The sequence below is a fragment of the Urocampus carinirostris genome, chromosome 10, assembly GCF_059441175.1.
Source record: "Urocampus carinirostris isolate Australia breed hairy pipefish chromosome 10, RoL_Ucar_1.0, whole genome shotgun sequence".
Taxonomy (NCBI): domain Eukaryota; kingdom Metazoa; phylum Chordata; class Actinopteri; order Syngnathiformes; family Syngnathidae; genus Urocampus; species Urocampus carinirostris.
Window position 1 is genome coordinate 12,103,990 of NC_142358.1, and position 18,332 is coordinate 12,122,321.

An 18,332-nucleotide genomic window follows, 5' to 3' on the forward strand; every position below is an offset into this window, starting at 1 on the left:
AAATCAGTTAAACGTCTTATTTTATTTTGAAAGTTTTGCCGGAAACAAGGTAGCATTATTAGAACGTTGAGTGCTACTCGTGACACGATGACTCCCTATAAAATCCTTTTGAATACAAGTAATTCATTTGGAGTAAATTATATTATATTTAATCAATTATAATCCGCAGTGTAATTATTTTAAACAAGACTGTTTTGGACAAAACACGAGTGAGCGAACGTCACTTCCGGTGAGAGTTAGCGCCGGTTCTTCGTGTACTGTATAACGTTTTAATTGTAGCGTGTAGCGTTAGTCTTTTACGTTTTTCTTCAAATAATTCGTCTTTAATCTGCTTTGAAAACACCAAATGGGGGACTTCGAATCACGAGCGACATCCATTTTGGAACAAATGGCGAACCGAGTTGTAATGGAAATAAGCAACACTGTTGTTGATTGCAACACAACGGAGGAAACTGCCACGGGCGACTGCGCTTCATTTTCCTTGACTCAAAAGGTATCAAATGTAAACTGATACGGTACTTTTTTATTCTCTCATTAACCTGCCCCGCCCTTTCTGAGTGAACATAGATATAGAATAGCTAGTTCGCTAGCTTCTACCGTAGCATCCACGTTTTCGCCATTGTCGAAAACGAAACAGTTGGCCACTTCCTGTGTTGATATTTTGAAGTCGGTGCAAAGCTTACATTTGTTAAAAGTCTTACTGAGTTGTTATTTTATATTATCTTTGACAACGTTGGTTCCTCTTTTTTGAATATATTTGTTAGTCTCACATTTTTACAAGTTCATCAACCTCTAGTCACGTGACATTGTATTTAAAAAATATGGACGATATTGTGTAAATATCAAAATCTCAATGACTGCTGACCCAGTAATTTCCAATATTGTCCAGTGCTCATTTAGATTTTAAAATCGTTTTGATTAAGCTTTTCTTAAGAAGAGTTGCTTCATATCCCTACAAATACAATAACCATTTTTGCAATTGATCTGAGAGATTATCATGCTAATATGTTGGAAACAAAACAATAGACCCAGGGTTGGCAACCCAAAATGCTAAGAGCCAAAGAAAAAAAAAAAAATTGAAAACCACAAAAATTAAAAGCTTTTGATAAACCTTAAAGTAAGGCAACACATACTTAGATACTGTATACATCTATATTAACCTGAAAATGTTACGAATGTTTGCGCAATATTCTTGCTTCTACATAAACCATATGCCATTCCCCCTTCTGAGCAGACTCTCTTCACTTGGTCTATCCTACTCCCCCCTCCAATGGTTTTACTCGTACCTCTCTGGCCGCACTCAAATTCGTTCAACTCAAGTTCTTCTCCTCTGACCCCTCTCCAGTCTCCCCAGGTGTGCCCCAGGGCTCTGTCCTGGGAACCCTCCTCTTTTTAACCTACATTCTCCTGCTTTGCCATATTTTCAGGAAATTCAATATTTCCATCCACTGCGCCGCCGATTGCACCCAGCTTTTCCTTCCCTGCAAACCCAACTCGATACCCCCACCACCTGACCTCAACTCTTGCCTTTCTGAAATACTGTAAAATCATGGTTCACAGTCAACTTCCTAAACTGAACAGCAATAAAACGGAACTACTTCTCATTAGCACGCTGTAGTTTGCACAATTTCTCCTTCCTCTTATTTTATTCTTGCTTTATCGTTGTGTCCTACTCATATGTAAAGCGACCTTGGGTGTCCTGAAAGGCGCTTCGAAATCCAATGTATTATTAATATTATTGTTATTTAATTTTCCATTATCAGACATTTTTGAAAAAGAACCAGGGACCCACTAGGGGGTGCCCAGGAGAAGCATATAGCTCCCGAACAGCTTGTTGCTGGCCCCTGGAACCTATCCCAACAAAACCCTATTTCATGTTCGGTCTTTACCGTCCTGTGCAAAATGTTCAGAAAATATTTTTTTCAAATTGCTTTTAGCTTAAACTTAAAAAAATTTGATTTGTCGCTTCAGTCCTGTAGTCACCAATTTTTCTGAAGCAAGTGAGTACTTTTTTGTTATTGAATACAGTGGGACCTCGCTACTTCGCGGTTCCACGTTCGCGGGTTCAGAGCTTTGTGGGTCTAAAAAAATAATAATAATAAAATAAAATAATTAAATATATATATATACTTATATTTTTTTTTAAGCATTTTTCTTCGCAGCTTTTCACTTTTCGCGGGTGGTTTTGGTCCCCATTAACCGGGTCTAAAAAAATAATACTAATAAAATAAAGTATATATGTATATATATATATATATATATATATATATATATATATATATATATATATATATTTATTTATTTATTTTTTAAGCATTTTTGAAGGGGCGTCGCTACTTCGCGGATTTTCACTTTTCGCGGGTGGTTTTGGTCCCCATTAACCGCGTTAACCGAGGGTTACTGTAGTACAAAGGGTGATCTCTCAGTTCTAAAATAAAAAATTACCATGTCTTTACCATGTTCATCTTATGTTATCACCATGTTGTAATTATCAGAAGCAGGGCTACAATAGGCTCAAATAAAACATTATTTGTAAAGCTCTTTTGAGGCAATGGATTGCAACTTAAGATGCTGTATAAAAGTATTCAATGTACAATAAGAAAATATAATCCACTCCTTTTTTTCCCAACCACCAACCCAGAATACCCAATACACAGACACACCCAGTGGATAAAATTAGTAAAAATCAAAATAAGAAATTATCATAAAGAAGTAAACTCCTAAAACATCTGTCTTGTACCAGGGCACTGAGTGATGTAAATTATGGCCATGTTTAAAAATTACATTTGGAAGAATTGAATGTGTGTTCGAAGACACTGATCATGTCAAAAATTTCTCATGCCAGTTGGAAATCACATTTTCTGTAAAATCACAATGGCCTGTTACTATTTTAAGGACTGGTCCCTGGAATACTCAGGTGTGCTTATGAGGCTACGTACTGCCCGCTTGTACTACGTTAGTTACCCCTGTGTTAGCCTAACCTCACTTTAAAAATCTTTGCAAAACAAATGTACACCTCCAAATATAATAATCATGCACAAGTTGTTTTTTTTAATATTGAGCACCATCTTTGAGTGACTGAAATTAAAATCTCAAATTGCATTAACAAAAAAAACAATTACCTTATCAACATGGTGGATTAATCTTATTAGTTTCATTTGTTGCCAAACCCATTTTCAGAGTCTTGTTCCAAAAACCCTGTCTCAAGCTACTTATACAATGTATACTTGCATTTGGCAATTAACAATTTTATAAACTGGTTGTTCTCCATCAGGTGGTTCATCATGCCAACATCATCATGACGTTTCTGGCTCAAGAGGCAGCCGACAACATTTGCCATCTTTACAGCGAATGTTCATCTCTGCTTCGCTTGCAAGTACGTTACTTGAATATTTCAAAATGTCACTAATGTTATATTAGTTAGCACCACCTTCATTTGTTACTACTGCATGGATTCAAAACACTGTGTATTGAGTTATGTAGGTACCTCTTAATTCGAGCACCTCCAAACACGGGAATTTCGGAGAACAGTTTTTGAGCAGTCCCAGAGGCTACTACTAGAGTCCGCTCGAAACCGGTCAAGCCATGTCATGTTTATTTCTATAGCCCTTAATCACACGAAGTCTTAAAGGGCTGTACGAACTACGGACTGTTACAGACGACAGACTGTTATTACACCATCCGTTTATCTAAAATCTACATAAGCGCAAGGAAAAACTCAAAACCTCGGTTCACCGCTTTTCACTGCTCAATGCCAGCATCAGCTTGTCCAGTTTGCGCATGCAAATTTAAAGTTGCAGCAATTTTAATTATAAGTATACTGTAAGAACTTACATATCATCAACAGTTTTATGATCTCATATCTGTCAACCTACACCATTTTTATCCTTATTGATGATTGCAATTCTTCCTTGTTAAGCGATAAAAAAAACCTTACAACACAAAATGACATCTACTCAAGGCAAGACACTGCGCTTTCTTTGATTTCCCCGACCCATCCCACAAATAGCATCAAATTCACTGAAGACAAAACCGTGGTCGGACTCATCTCAGGGAAGAAGAGTCAGACTAAAGGAATGAGGTCAAAAGACTAACGGTGTGGTGTGTAGTGAACAACCTCCCACTGAACATCACTAAACAAAGGAGATAATCCTGGACTTGGAATGGCAAAGGGGAACCAGCCCCGCTTCACATCACCGGGGACAGTGTGGAAGGGGTACAGTCAAGATGATTCTTGGGTGTGCTGATCTCCAGGACCTCTCCTAGCTGGCTAACACTACGGTGGTGATAAAGCAGGCCCAGCAGGAACTTCACTTCCTGGGTGCTGGAAATATGTGGAAATATATGTTCGACTGGGCGCCACCAAAACACACCGCAGGAAATGGTGCCCCTACAATCCTAGTGGTTAAGGGATCAAACCAACCAACTATACTTTGCCAACTGGAGTGGAACCTTGATTTCATTGTATTAACTTGTGGCAACCCGGGGAAGCAAAAGCTATGTTTTAGACCAGGGGTGGCGAACACGTGGCTCCAGAGCCGCATGCGGCTCTTTGCCAATAAGAATGCGGCTCTTTGCTTCATCATATTTTCTATATACTCCCGCTCTTTGCCTTGGTTCATATTTAGTTTTTTTGTGTGTATTGAGGATGTACACTTTCCACAAAATCAACACAAGAAAAATACTGTAAGGAGAGGAGTGTGGTATGGAAAACAATATGTTTTTAATTGTGTGTGTTTGTGTGTGTCTGTCTGTCATGGCAGGTCAGCGCGTGGTGTGGCTCTTTGACTCTCACAGTTAAAAATCTCGGCTCTTTGTGTCAAACTTGTTTGCTACCCCTGGCTTGTACAGGGGTACAGTACAAAAATGGGCTATATGTAAAGGCGTCTAATCTTAGTCGACTCTGAAAATACACAAACAAGAAGTCAGTTTTCTAGTTTTGAACAAAGAACGGTTTAATAACAATCATGGGGCGATAGGGGGTTGATGTCCGCAAAATCAAAGGTTCTTTTTCAAAACGTAGGTAGGTTTTCTGTGGCCGGTGGAGCCTTTACAAGGGTCCTTTTGTCTCCCCTTCCTGAGGTGAGAACACCTTAGTCTGAAAAACAAGTTAACTGTCAGTAATGATTCAAGGAAGTCTTCAAGGACACCCAAAAGCGGGGGTTCCGCCTTATCTTCATGACAAACAGAATCGGGTTCCTCTTCTTACTCTTGGAAAAAAAGAGTCGGTCAGTGGCCGCTTATCCCACAGGCTTGGAGAGTCTGGCGTTCTCACTCACCAGCCTGGTGATCTCTTTCCCTCTGGGCAGCGTAAGCATCCGTAGGCAATTAGTGGATTGGCCTCTAGTGGGACCACTTTTAGGAGCCAATTGATTACAGGGCATGCTCGCGGTTCATGAATCCCTTAACTGCATGGGTTAAGGGAAGGTCCTTCAACAATCACAAATGTATCCAGAGTTGGCCAACGAGGGGCCAACTCTGGATGGCCTCCTCCACCGTTGACGGTCCCTGGCCTGCTCTTGGGTCGTGGCAAAGCTGGCACCAGTCCATTCCTTAATGTTGTCGCCCCAGTTCTTTTTCAGGCTTCCTCTCCTCCTGCCTCGTTAGACTGTGCCCTTGAGAATGATCTTGGTATGTTCTGATGATCTTGTGACGTGACCATACCACTGAGGTCTGCACACAGTTGACAACTGTTCAACAGGGCATTTACTGGGAGGTAAAGGTGGTTTACAACCTCGCCCAATAGAAGAGGTTGCATCTGCCCGCCCAGTACAGCCTGACCTAGGGGATGGGACTTTGGGTTGCCACAAACACATTGATGATAAAGTTGACTCTAATTCTGAAGACGGACTGTGAGGAATACTGCAACAATATAAGCAATCTATAATGACGTTGTCGTCTGCTACGAGTAACAAAGACGATCCGGACAGGAGCCAAAGAGAGAAAAACAAGACGGTCTTTAAAAAATAAATCCTGTACAAAATTGTTAGAAGGCATATACAATTTAAAATGGTTAAAAATATATAAAATAAGTGAAAACCATATAAGTTGACATGTATGCGATCTCCATGACTCCTCATTGCACCAGTGTCTCTCCCACACCTTCCTATTTAACCCGTGGACACATTCGTCAGGGCGCTCTTCATAAAATTTTATTTCGTAAATATCTTATTTATCTTATGACTGTAAGTTTTATGTTTGATTACTATCTGAAAGGGTTCTAAATGATCAGAAAGATGTGTTTTATAGCAGTTTAGGGTTCCCCTGAATACTTTTGAGAGGACAGCAGCAGACCAATTAGTTTTTTTCTTATTTCATATAGGGAAAATTTGCTTGTTACACGAGTTATTCGAGCTACGAACATGATCCTGGAACAAATTAAGCTCGTATGAAGAGTTACCACTGTATTTGACAGTTTCTTGTGTGTGATTTTGTAATTATCCTACAGATATCAGTTTGTGTTACACTGGTAATGAACATTTATCTTTTGTATGAACATCATTTTGGCCTTTGTGCAGGTAATGCAAGGAGAAATGCAGTTGGAAGAACTGAAGAGGAAGTTAAACCTTGCGGAAACAGCACTCAGTGTGTTGATGGCAAATGCTCAAGTCATAGTAGAACATGCGGTGAATGAGCAGGAAACAAACAGAGATGTCGACCCATCTGAAGAGGACGTGCATGGCTTAGGTGAACTCCAGTTCTTCATCATCATTGACATAATTTTAAGATGTTGATGATTTATCATCATGGTGTTCTTCTAGTAGGATCTAATACAGCGTAAAAGTTGCTTTTAAAGAAATGCCAAACATTTTTCTCAATCGTGTCTGCAGTTCCTGAGATCGTCAAAGAGCCAGCTGTTGTTAACTTCACTGTAAAGGTACTTCAAATCACCTACATCATGTTGACTTGGTCTTGCAAGTGTATGTAAGTAGCATTGAAGGGACAGTGTGTGATATTAAATCTCTAGATTCCCCTGTATTGTGTAGTGCAGCCAAAAACGAGTGTTAAAAAGCACAAGGAAGAATACAAACTAGAGACTCAAAGTGACCAAACCGCAACATTTTTCCTCTCATTACCTTTTGTAAAGGTTTTGTTTTTTGGTACCTGCAGAAGCAAGATAACAGACAATCTTTTCAGCTCCCCTAGGTGAGGTTCGTGTTATTTCAATTAAATGCAACTTTCTTGTCCTACCACTATTTAAAAAAACGTGTCTTTATATGCTAGTTAATAAGTTTAAGAGTAGACACGGAGGATGAGGAGAGCCCATCTGCCCCGACCTTCCCTCATCGCATTCTACAGGGGCACCATAGAGAGTATCCTGACCAGCTGTATCTCTGTGTGGTGTGGAGGCTGCAGCGCTACCGACTGGGGTAGTGTGAGGAGGGTAACGAGGACAGCAGAGAAAATAATCGGGACTACACTTCCCTCCATTCAGGACATTGGCCAGAAGCGCTGCCTATCCCATGCTAAGAACATTATCGGGGACCCCTCTCACCCCCATCATGGACTGTTCACTCTGCTAGCCTCCGGGAAGAGGTACTGCAGTGTGCGGTGCAGGACCACCAGGTTCCGCAGTAGTCTAGTCCCCCTGGCCATTAGACTGTTAAATGGTCAATCTAACATATAGTTAACCTAAATCTAAACGGCTGCTAATCTGACTTTTTGCACTACTGGCAGTTCTTTATAGCTTGCCACTCCTTGCACATTTGCTCTCTGCACTATTGTACTTACAGCGTTATTGTTACAGTGTTAATGTTACTGTTTACCTGACTTGTTAACCTGACTGCCCATTTTGCACATCTGGTTAGCTACTCCTCTTGCACTATCGGCACTATGGTAAAATACTATACGTAGCCTTAATACAATACAACTTTTACTTATATCTGTACATTCAAGGAAACTCTGCGGGTCAGATGTATCGACATTTCGTTCTGTATACACGTGTACTAGAATGACAATAAAGTAGATCTGAATCTGAATCTGAGAAGGAATTCAATTTGAACTTGCAAGAGAACGGGGAAGAGAGCCCAACATCAGATAAGAAATTCCAACCTGTTGATAAGGCCTTCCCCCGAGCCATTTATTTCAATTAAATCTCGTATTTTACAAAAGCAAATCTGCCTGAAAGGGTGTAGAAATCAAACAAGAGATACTCAATTGGCTGTTAGTGATAATGATGTCAAGTCATGTTTATTTGTATAGCCCTTAATAACAAAAAGTCTCAAAGGGCCGCACAGACCACAGACTACTATTACACCATCCCCTGATCCAAAACCTACATGAGGGCAAGGAAAAACTTAAAAACCTCAACATGAGGAAAAGGAAGAAACCTTGAGAAGGGACCGCACATGAGGTAATCCCCCTTCCAGGATGACCATGTTGCAAAAACAAATACACAGATATTGTCAACATGAAATATAGATCATTCATAAGCTGTAGAATAGAAGTGTGTTTTAAGCCTAGATTTAAACAGTTCACAATAGTCAAAACAACAAACACTAAATAATAATAGCCAAAATAATTAACTGGCAACCCATGCAATCTCCTTTGCAGGACTCCAATATTAACCTCCTCAATAATTCATGTATTTTTACTTATTATTTAAATTAATATTGTTTTCTTTAAAGCCCGAGTGTGTAATATTTGACCGCTAGAGAGCACTGTTGTCTGAACGAAAACCAGTGCCAAATGATCAATACATTTAGCTAGACCGGACAAACAGGGCAGCGACTACTACGTATGGATTCCGTTATGTAATAAAAGTAAAAACATTTCGAGATTTTTTTTAATGAACATTAGTATGATAGTTCATGTGTTTTTTTTTCGTTTTGTTTTACTGACTGAGAATATTTTGTACTGCTGGGAGCCACTGAATATTGCACACTGTTCCTTTAAAGGAATGTAGTGTTGTTTACCACTAAGAGGTTCTAAATGATACACACTGTCCCTTTAAATATCAAAATATCAGCGGGAATTTAAGACCAAAGTGTCCTAAATTTTATTGACGTAAAGTTCATATATTGTTGTGTTTGGGCACAGTCAAGTAGACTTTAAAAAGTCCTGAGACACCTTCAATTGAATTCCCATAGTTAAATGAATTCTTTTTTTTTAACTTATGGAGAAACTGTTTGTGTTAGTATTTTTAATATGTTCTAATTTATATTACAGTAGGCGTTATAATTGATCATTTTTGGCAGTGCTCTATAAGCCCTATGCAAAATGTAACCCGATGTTGCCATTTCCATTCCGGTGGAAAATATTTTTCTACTTCTGTGCTTTTTTGTGTTGTGATAATGTCAGTTGATAATGTTAGTTGTAATTGCTGTGGTCCAATTTTAGGGATAAAACAATAATGTAACAGCATGATATTTTAAGTCATTGTAAAACCACTAGTCCTCATAAGGTTCTTGGATACCCTATTGCGAAATGAGAGTTTCCGAAATTTGGGATGGAAATGGCCTACTTTAACCATTGAAGACATACTAAAGCGCTTTAAGATGTACTTTACATCGACCTATTCACACACCGATAGAGGAGTCAAGGCGCCTACCTGCTTATTGGGGGCCTAAGGGGTTTAGTGTCTTGCCCAATGACACTTCAGCATTTATTTCGAAAGAGGCAGGATTTAAACCTGCATCCTCTTGGTTTAAAAACGAGCACTCTACTGCCTGAGCACATATTTTTAGAGTAAGACTCAAATTTCAAGTAGTCATCTTTGCCAATACTACATACTGATTCATGAAACATCTCATCCCCAAATTAACAAATGACTATAAAAGAAAAGAGGGATTTCAAGTCATTATTATGGCTTAATTTATTTATTAATTTATTTGGGTATTTGTGTATTGTATTCTTTTTGCTTTATTATTGTTTTGTTCTCCAGCACAGGGATGCTGCTGGAAGTGTGAATTTCCCTGCAGGGATGAATAAAGTATCTATCTATCTATCTATCTATCTATCTATCTATCTATCTATCTATCTATCTATCTATCTATCTATCTCTCTCTCTCTCTCTCTCTCTCTCTCTCTCTCTCTCTCTCTCTCTCTCTCTCTCTATCTCTCTCTCTATCTCTCTATCTAAATCATTTTAACAGTCATTTGTTGTTCCATTGAGGAATGATCACATGGTTTGAATCACGATATACGCTTTAGAGTTTTACTGCTCAAGAGAATTCTTTCTGATGATGTTGAACAATGTTTACATTGTTGTGGGGTCATTTTTTGTAACAGGATGAGGAGCCTCCAGGGCTGTCAAATGACGGCTTTGTTGACCAGACGTTGTGTGGGTCCCCCCAACAGGGAGAGCACCCGCACCTCAGCGATCACGACGAAGACTTCCTGGTCAGGACACAACTCGTGTCATTTCAATTCAAACGGATTAGAAAATAATTAAATACAATAGTTTTATTTCTGTCCATGTTTGTTCAAAAGAACAAATGAAATTTAAATCTATGATATTTTTTTTTGTCCAGACAAAAAAAAAAAACGTGTTTTCTTATTTTACTTCGATTGATCAGCATTTTTGCCTTATTTCTTTAATCCGAATACAAGGATAAAATAATTTCAAAATGAACAACTTTATGAAACAATTGAGAAGGCAGGAAGGAAAAAAAGGGCGGACAGCAAAAAGCTGGAGATCCCGCCCAATTGACAGTCTAAACATGGGGGCCAGATCAGACCTGCTTAGGGTTTTTATACGACCCGCATGACAACACTTCGATAAGCGCAAGAGAAAAGGGGAGCTGCAATTTTAAATATGTCCACAAGCTTTTTTCTGCCTTTGTCCCTCCATTTTCATTTCTTTCTTCCCGTCTTTTATCAGTCTTCTTCTCTCTCTATCCTTTTTCTCTCTCATTTTCTGTTTCTTCCTGTTTTCTTTTTTCTCTTTTTCTTTCCCTCATTGTCTCTTTTATCTCTTTCTTTCTCTCTCTCTCTCTGTATCCTTCTCTTTCCCTCTCTTTCTCCCTTTTATTTTCTCTCTCAATCATTCTTTCTCTCATTCTTTTTAATCTACTTGTCCAACCCTCATAAGAAAGTATTTTCTACCATGTGGCTCTTGGTGCTAAGATAAATTTAACACCCCTGATCTAAACACTTCATACAATAATGTAGTATTCCATGAAAAAAAGGAATCATATTTTATCATTGTTGAATACCGTACATAATACTTGACCACTAAATGGCACTGTATTATCTAAGGCAAAAGAAAAACAGTGCCAAAAGAGCACAGCGTAGCAGCTAGATGCCAGACAAACATGGCGGCGACTGCTAGGTATGGATCCCACTATGTGAAAGAAATACACATTCCTCCACCTATGAATATTTCTAAACATTAACATTGAGATGATAGTTCATGGATTTGCCAATTATTCAAATCAATGTTTTTCTTTTACTGAATTGAGTTTTTTTGGTACCACTGGGAGCCACCAAATATTACACACCTTTAACACAGTCTGACGACAGATAATTATAAGAAAAGATAAATTAATGATTTTATGGCTTAATATGAAGTCGGATAAAAATGTAAAGATTATCACACAAAAACAATTTTGATATAAGCACGTAACATTTTGTTGTTGTTTTTTCCCATAGTTTTTCTCCTCTTTCATTTTTTAATTTGTTCTACATCTTTTGCTCTTTGAATATTATGTGAAATAAAAACCTTGTCGTAAAACCTGGGAATCACTAAAATGGGAAGACAACTTAACATTTTCAAGATTTTAATATTTGCATGTACATTGAAAAACATAGACAGAAATAATCCAGATGAATGATTTGTAGAATTATTTTAAATGGAAATAACGACATTGTTCTGACCCTTCTTTCAAGCGGCAGGATTTGGAGGATAAAGATGAAACGGACGATATTGACACCAGCAGTGATGTCGTCCATGTTGGGAAACCGAGCAGCAAGTTCTTCAGCAAGCGGCAGAGCAGAAACCGCTTGGGATTGCTGAACCGGGACAGGAACTTCTCTTGTTCAATTTGCGGACACACGTTTTCACTGAGGAACAGCCTCAACGCGCATATGCGTCAGCACACAGGTCTGGGCTTTTTTTTGGTATAGACCCTTTCAGAGCCTACAGACGTCACAGTTGAAGCTGGAAGCAACAGAATGCTTGCGCTGGTCAGAAGTAAGAGGAAAAGAAACCTATTGTAGCTGCGAGTTGTCCGCATGTTGTTTGTTTGTGTGCCAGAATCGGAGCGCAACATTAGTGATCGTGAATTGGAGTTTTACAGCGGACAATCTTGAGCAATGATTGGTATCTTGTCATTTTCTTAGCTTCAGCTCCCTGTTAGCACGTAGCCTAAATGCCCCCCTAAAAACAATAAATACATAAAAAATTTAATGTATCCAATAGATTACTTTGATTGTATGCAGGATTATTTGCAATGCGTACCTGTTTTTATTTTCGACCCACGCAGTTTTTACAAGGGTAAGCATTTATAATAATAATAATAATAATTTCCTTTGTATTGTCATTCTTTGTAACAATGTACACAGAACAAAAGGTCGATACACCTGACCCGTTGTAGCGGGTCGATGCAGCCGCAGCCAGAGGGCGCCGCCATTATACCAATTAGGTATGTCTCGGTCGAGGCGCGAACCAGCGACCTCCCAGTCTCAAAGCGGGCACACTACCATCTAGGCTACTGAGCTGGTTTAGGCTACACGCTAAAAGTTAGTTGAAGCTGAGTAAATAAAAAGGTATTTTGCCGATACAAACAATAATATGGACTCGTTAGCAACAGTAAACATTTAATTGTGCGCTGCAGACCTGTACTTTTTTATTTTGATTTGACAACAGCTTTCTTTTCCTCAGTCTTCTGACCAGCGCATGTATTCTTTTTCCTTCAGGTTAAGCACCATCCACCGAATAGGTAACAATGTTTACAAACAAATAAAGGGGCTATGACTGAAATACAGGTTTAATGCCGCTATTTATCAGACCAAAATCCTTTTTAACTGTTCTTGGCCCAATGATACCATCAATTTCTATTCCAAAATTGAAAATGTTGAATGACATGAAATAACAACTAGTTTCTGAGTAAAATGTATTAATCCTGATAAAATATTTTCTTTGAACCTCTTAAATCGTCTGCAATTTCCCCTTATTATTTCTGGTTCTTGATCATAAAAGAGGGTAGTTGATATTAGTATCTTTCGTTGATGTGAGTACTTAGGTCATCGATATGTTATATTCTTAAGGCGGCACTGCAGCTGGGTGGTTAGCGTGCAGCCCCACGGTGCGGAGGTCCAGGGTTATTCCAGCTACCCCAGCCTCCCTGTGAGCAATTTGCATGTTCTCGCTGTGCCTGAGTGTGTTTCCTCCGGGCACTCTGATTTCCTCCCACATTCCAAAGACATGCATGTCAGTTTAATTGGCCTAAATTGTTCTTAGGTGTGACTGAGCGAGTTAGTTGTCTGTACATAGAAAACCAAATTTAGGCTAACCCCAACCGAACCCTACCTTAGAGGTAAGCTTAGGCTTGAAAAAAATCCATCCCAGCCCGCGGGTATTAAAGCCCGAACCAGCCAGAGCACAACAAATCACCTTGATTTGAGGGACCAAGGCTGTAGAACAAAGAATAAAGACGGGTAGATAATTAAAAGAAAAACGTGGGCGCCTGGCCCAAACCCAGTCGTAATGATTGCCATTTTAGACGCGATCCGAATTTCGGGTCAGGCTAGGGTTTAAGATCTTGCCTCTACTTTACCTCCGGCAGCCCCCAAGTCAATTGAGTTTGCGACCCCTAATTAATTGATTTGAGAAATATACTTCCACTGTCGGTGTTTTTCAGGCGAACGAGCTCATACGTGCGATGTGTGCGGCAAGGGTTTCGCTCTCAAGCAAACTCTACTGGACCATCAAAGAATGCACAACAATGAGCGCCCTTTTAAATGCACCCTCTGTGACAAGAGTTTCTACCAAGCTTGCAGCCTCAAAATGCACCAGCGTTTGCACGTGGCTCCCCGCCAGCGCGTTCACCGCTGCCCCGATTGCACCAAAACTTTCAACACTCTCGGCAACCTGCGACGCCACCAGCGAGTCCACACGGGCGAGAAACCGTACAAATGCAACACGTGCGATAAGAGCTTCAACCAGGATGGCACGCTCAAAAGTCACATGAGGATTCACACGGGGGAGCGTCCATACATCTGCTCGAACTGCGGGAAGACGTTCAACCAGAAGAGCCATCTTGAGGCGCACAACGACACTTCCTTGCTGCCCTGCTTGGTTTGCGGCAGCATCAGTGGATGCATTTTGGCGTTGCGAAAGCACCAGAAATCGCACGCACATGACTTCCCATGCTTGTGCAAACTTTGCAGCGTCCCGTTGTCATCGGCTGCAGATCTGTGCAGGCACCAGCAGTCGAATCACTCGGCCGGGAGCAAAAATATCTGCGCCACTTGCGGGAAGATCTTCATGACGACGAGTTCCCTGAGGATACATGCACAGATCCACACCGGAATCAAACCCTACTCATGCAATGTTTGCCATCGTTCATTCTCGCAGGGGAGCAGCCTCAAGACACACATGGTACTTTTTTGTTTACAATTTCAAAAAAATCCCCCCAAAAGGTATTTTCGATCTTAACTCATTCAATGCCAGACGTTTATTCCAAATAATATGAGCCGGTGCCAGCCAATTTTTGCTATTTTGACTTATTTATTTATTTATTCATTCTCAGGGGCAGTAACACTTGCAAACAGCAGATGAAAAACCTTTTTTGTAAATCCCTATTTTTTGGGGAGGTAAGGTTTGTTGTCTGAAGATTTGAAAAGTTCCCAGTTGAAAAAAATATTTTAACGTCTAATTGTTAGCTCTAAAACAAAGACTTACAGGCTCAGAGACTCTTCCTAGGGCCATCACCGCCCTAAACAAGCGCACAAGACTGAGAAATATATATCTTGCCTAAATGTATAAAATGTGTATTCATATATTATTTATCGACTTATTTTGAATTATGTAGCTATCAAATGTTTTTGCACTATTTTGTATTGCACTATTGTTCTGATGCATTTAGACCAATTTCTAAGCACTACCTTGTAAATCTATTTTAAGTGTACATGACATGTTTATCCCAGAGTGCCATGTCTAATCTCATTGTAAACAATGTTCACTCCGTCGTTATCAATAACTACAGTATATAGACAATTCTAATTCTAAAAAGGGTTGTCTATTAGAGTAAAAATCGATTATTTGTCGATCAAATGATAAGTTCTGCACATCTGTCAAGAATTGAAAAGAAAAATCCAATACTGTTTGATGGCAAGATCAAATCAAATTCCTTTCTCCTGCTTTGGTTAGGCGTTGCACACCGGCGAGAAGCGGTTCCACTGCCAGATTTGCGACAAACGCTTCAACAACTTGGGCAACCTGACCCGGCATCGCCGCATCCACACGGGGGAGAAGCCGTACATCTGCGACGTCTGCGGTCGCAGTTTCAACCAGAGCAGCAGCCTCAAGTCCCACCAGCAGGTCCACACGGGGCTCAAGAAGTTCATCTGCGAGCATTGCGGAAAGAGCTTTGGCTACAGGAGGAACCTCAGCAACCACAAGTGCCTCTACTGATCACTGCTACACTACTTCAACTCGAAGAATTGAATGACTGCATACACTGTAGGAATGTGTTCTTTACCCAATATTAACATTTATATTTTTGTTCAATACTTTTTTGATTTCTCAGATTAAAGCAACACCATCTTCTACTGAACTGCAGATAGCAGTCGTGTGCAAAACATCTGTATAGACTGAGTTCAGGTACAGTGCATTGTAGCCAATTTGGGTGGTCAAGAAATAATTTGAGCACATGCTTTTTTTTTAGATATTCTTAACAAGAAATCGGATGAAAAACTGTTTAGCTAATCTAAAGCAGGGTGTCTCAAACTCAATTGAGTTGGGGGCCGCTGAAGCTAGTGTCCGGCTGTTGTTGGGACAAATGGGGTTTTCCACAAAAACAGGGCTGATAAAAACACTGCTGTTCTTAACGCCGGTGTTTTATATTTGTCCACTAAATGTCGCTGTTGTGTATTGGGACCAAAATGAGTACAAGGAAGACTACAAACTTAGATCACATTTTCTTTCCATTTTTACCCAGCTTTCACGAAGAAAGGCAAAAATTAAGGGAAAAATATAAAAAAGATTTTAAAGGAGTAAAACAGATACGGAAGAAGAAATAAGAAAAGGGCAAAAAAGGCAAATGGGAATAAAAAGGAAAGTAGGGAAAAAGAAAGCAAAAAAGGAAAATGGAGAAAAAGAAAGAAAAAAGTATAAAAGATTGGAATCAAAGAAAAAAGGACAAAAACGAAATTATTCTTTTTTTTTTTCTTGACTTTTGCTTATTATCTTCTTTTTTTTCCTCTTTCCTTTTTTGTCTTTTTTGCGTTTTATTTTTTTCAAAAGTATTAAAAGGTGTTTTGGTCACTTTGAGGCCCTGTATTATGTCTTCTGTTGTGCTTTTAGCACTCGTTTCCGGTGGCACGACAGAATGTAGGGACACCTAGTGGGACAATATTACAAACTGTCCCTCTAACTTTTATATTAAGAAGTATCATCCTGGGGGCCGCGAGTTTTTGATAGTTCAACATACTTCAATCAAGACACACACTCCCAGGTTTAACGAAATTTCTTTACTAATCATCTACAAAGGATACCTGGCTTAAACAATAAAAAATGATAAGACAAAGAGAGATAGATGCTGGGCTCTTGACTGGCACCATTCGTATAGAAAAAACAACATTGTCTTAAGTTGTACTGTAAATTTAACTTAAGGCAACTGGGCGTCAATGTATTTTGATAGAATTCCCCAAAGGCACACCAATCCATACCTGGCAACAATTGATGAACTTTGTTTTTGGTATGATGATAGTGGAGGCCAGGTCCGATGTTCTTGGCGGGAGAGTTGCAGTCCTCTAGTCTGTAGGCCCGGTTTGACCCAAAATCACTGCAGGGCATTGAAGCTGGTTCTTGGCTGGCCTGTCCTTTGGGGGTCAGGAGGTAGCGCGCTCGTCTTGGGATCAAGCGATTGCAGTTCGAATCCCGGCTCCTCCTTGTTACATGTCGAAGTGTCCTTGGGTAAGACACTGAACCCCTAATACCCCCAATAAGCAGGTTAGCGCCTCACATGGCTGCACGGCCGCTATTGGGAAATGTGATGCACAATGTAAAGCGCTTTGGGAAGTCTTGACTTGAAAAGCGCTATATAAATGCAGATCATTTCCTTTCTTTGTCCCAGGGGCCTTTCCTGCCAGCATAGCTTAGCGGCCCTACACAGAAGAAGCATGCAGGTTTGACTTTTAAGGTAGCTGCCTAAAAAAACGGAACTTTTTGATTGCCTCCTGGAAAAGGACCTCGTCCCTTGCTCCTTGCTTGCACGCTCGTTGGGTCAGAACTTATTGGTCTCTTATTAAGCTGGACTCACTGGCCTCAATAAAACTGGATTGCGGGGTATGGGGCATTCCGCTACCACAGAGCTTCTGACGGCCTCCTTGGAGGTCGACAAGGCAACCCAGAATGTCCTTTGTTCCCACAGACGGTACAGGATCACACCAACCCTCACCCAGGTGAGATTACACAATACAATTCAATTACTTCAATTCAAGCATAGTATTCAATAATCATGTTCTGACATTGTTTATCATTTTTTTATACATTACAAAACAGAATGCTGACCCAACATTCAATGTCCTACAGTATCCATGTAAACTCCAAACGGCATACCACCAAGAATATATTATGAAACATTGATAATCCTGTTTCAAATTTCTGTCACCACATGCCACTAGCGGAGAGTATATAAAGAGTTCATCAACCTTTTTTTAAGCGTTAAATCTTTTTTTTTTTACATATTAGTGCATAGGACTACCAGTGTCAAGTCAATTAATGTTTATTTGTATAGCCCTTAATCACAAGTGTCAACGTGCTGCGCAGACTACTCTTACAACATCCCCTGATCTGAAACCCGCATGAGTGCAAGGAAAAACTCAAAAACCTCGGCAGTCTGGCTGAGCAAGGTTGTGTCTTTTTTTAGAGATCCAAGTCAACAACAAAAAATGTTCTTTTTACCAACGCAAGACGTAGATTGAGCGAGTCACGTAATGGAGTTTTGGTGTGTGACTTTTTCGCCTCATATGTAACGCCAGTCCATAACGGGTAAATTACCAGCAATTTGATTGGACTAAAATAGTGGTTCAAAAACATTAAATGTTTTTGAGATGAATTGTTTGAGGAGTATTTCAGGAGTGACAAGATTGGATAGACTGAGAAATGAAATTGTGAGAGACAGAACTGGAGTAGTCGTGGAACTGAGCAAGTGTGTGGATAAGAG

General features: G+C 39.8%; 1 protein-coding gene across 2 annotated transcripts; it reads left to right on the forward strand.

Annotated features, from left to right (window-relative positions):
* Nucleotides 1-102: 102 nt before the first annotated feature.
* Nucleotides 103-15,719, forward strand: LOC148357736 (uncharacterized). Of its 2 annotated transcripts, none has more exons than XM_088345111.1 (8): nt 103-493; nt 3,275-3,376; nt 6,519-6,687; nt 6,831-6,877; nt 10,231-10,341; nt 11,836-12,043; nt 13,803-14,542; nt 15,314-15,719. In XM_088345111.1, the coding sequence occupies exons 1-8, from the start codon at nt 347-349 to the stop codon at nt 15,575-15,577; spliced, it is 1,788 nt and encodes a 595-aa protein (XP_088201237.1). In that variant the 5' UTR covers nt 103-346; the 3' UTR covers nt 15,578-15,719. The 2 variants fall into 2 exon arrangements, with proteins under 2 accessions (XP_088201237.1, XP_088201236.1); XM_088345110.1 differs by having other exon boundaries at nt 105-493; nt 11,830-12,043.
* The last annotated feature ends 2,613 nt before the right edge of the window (nt 15,720-18,332 follow it).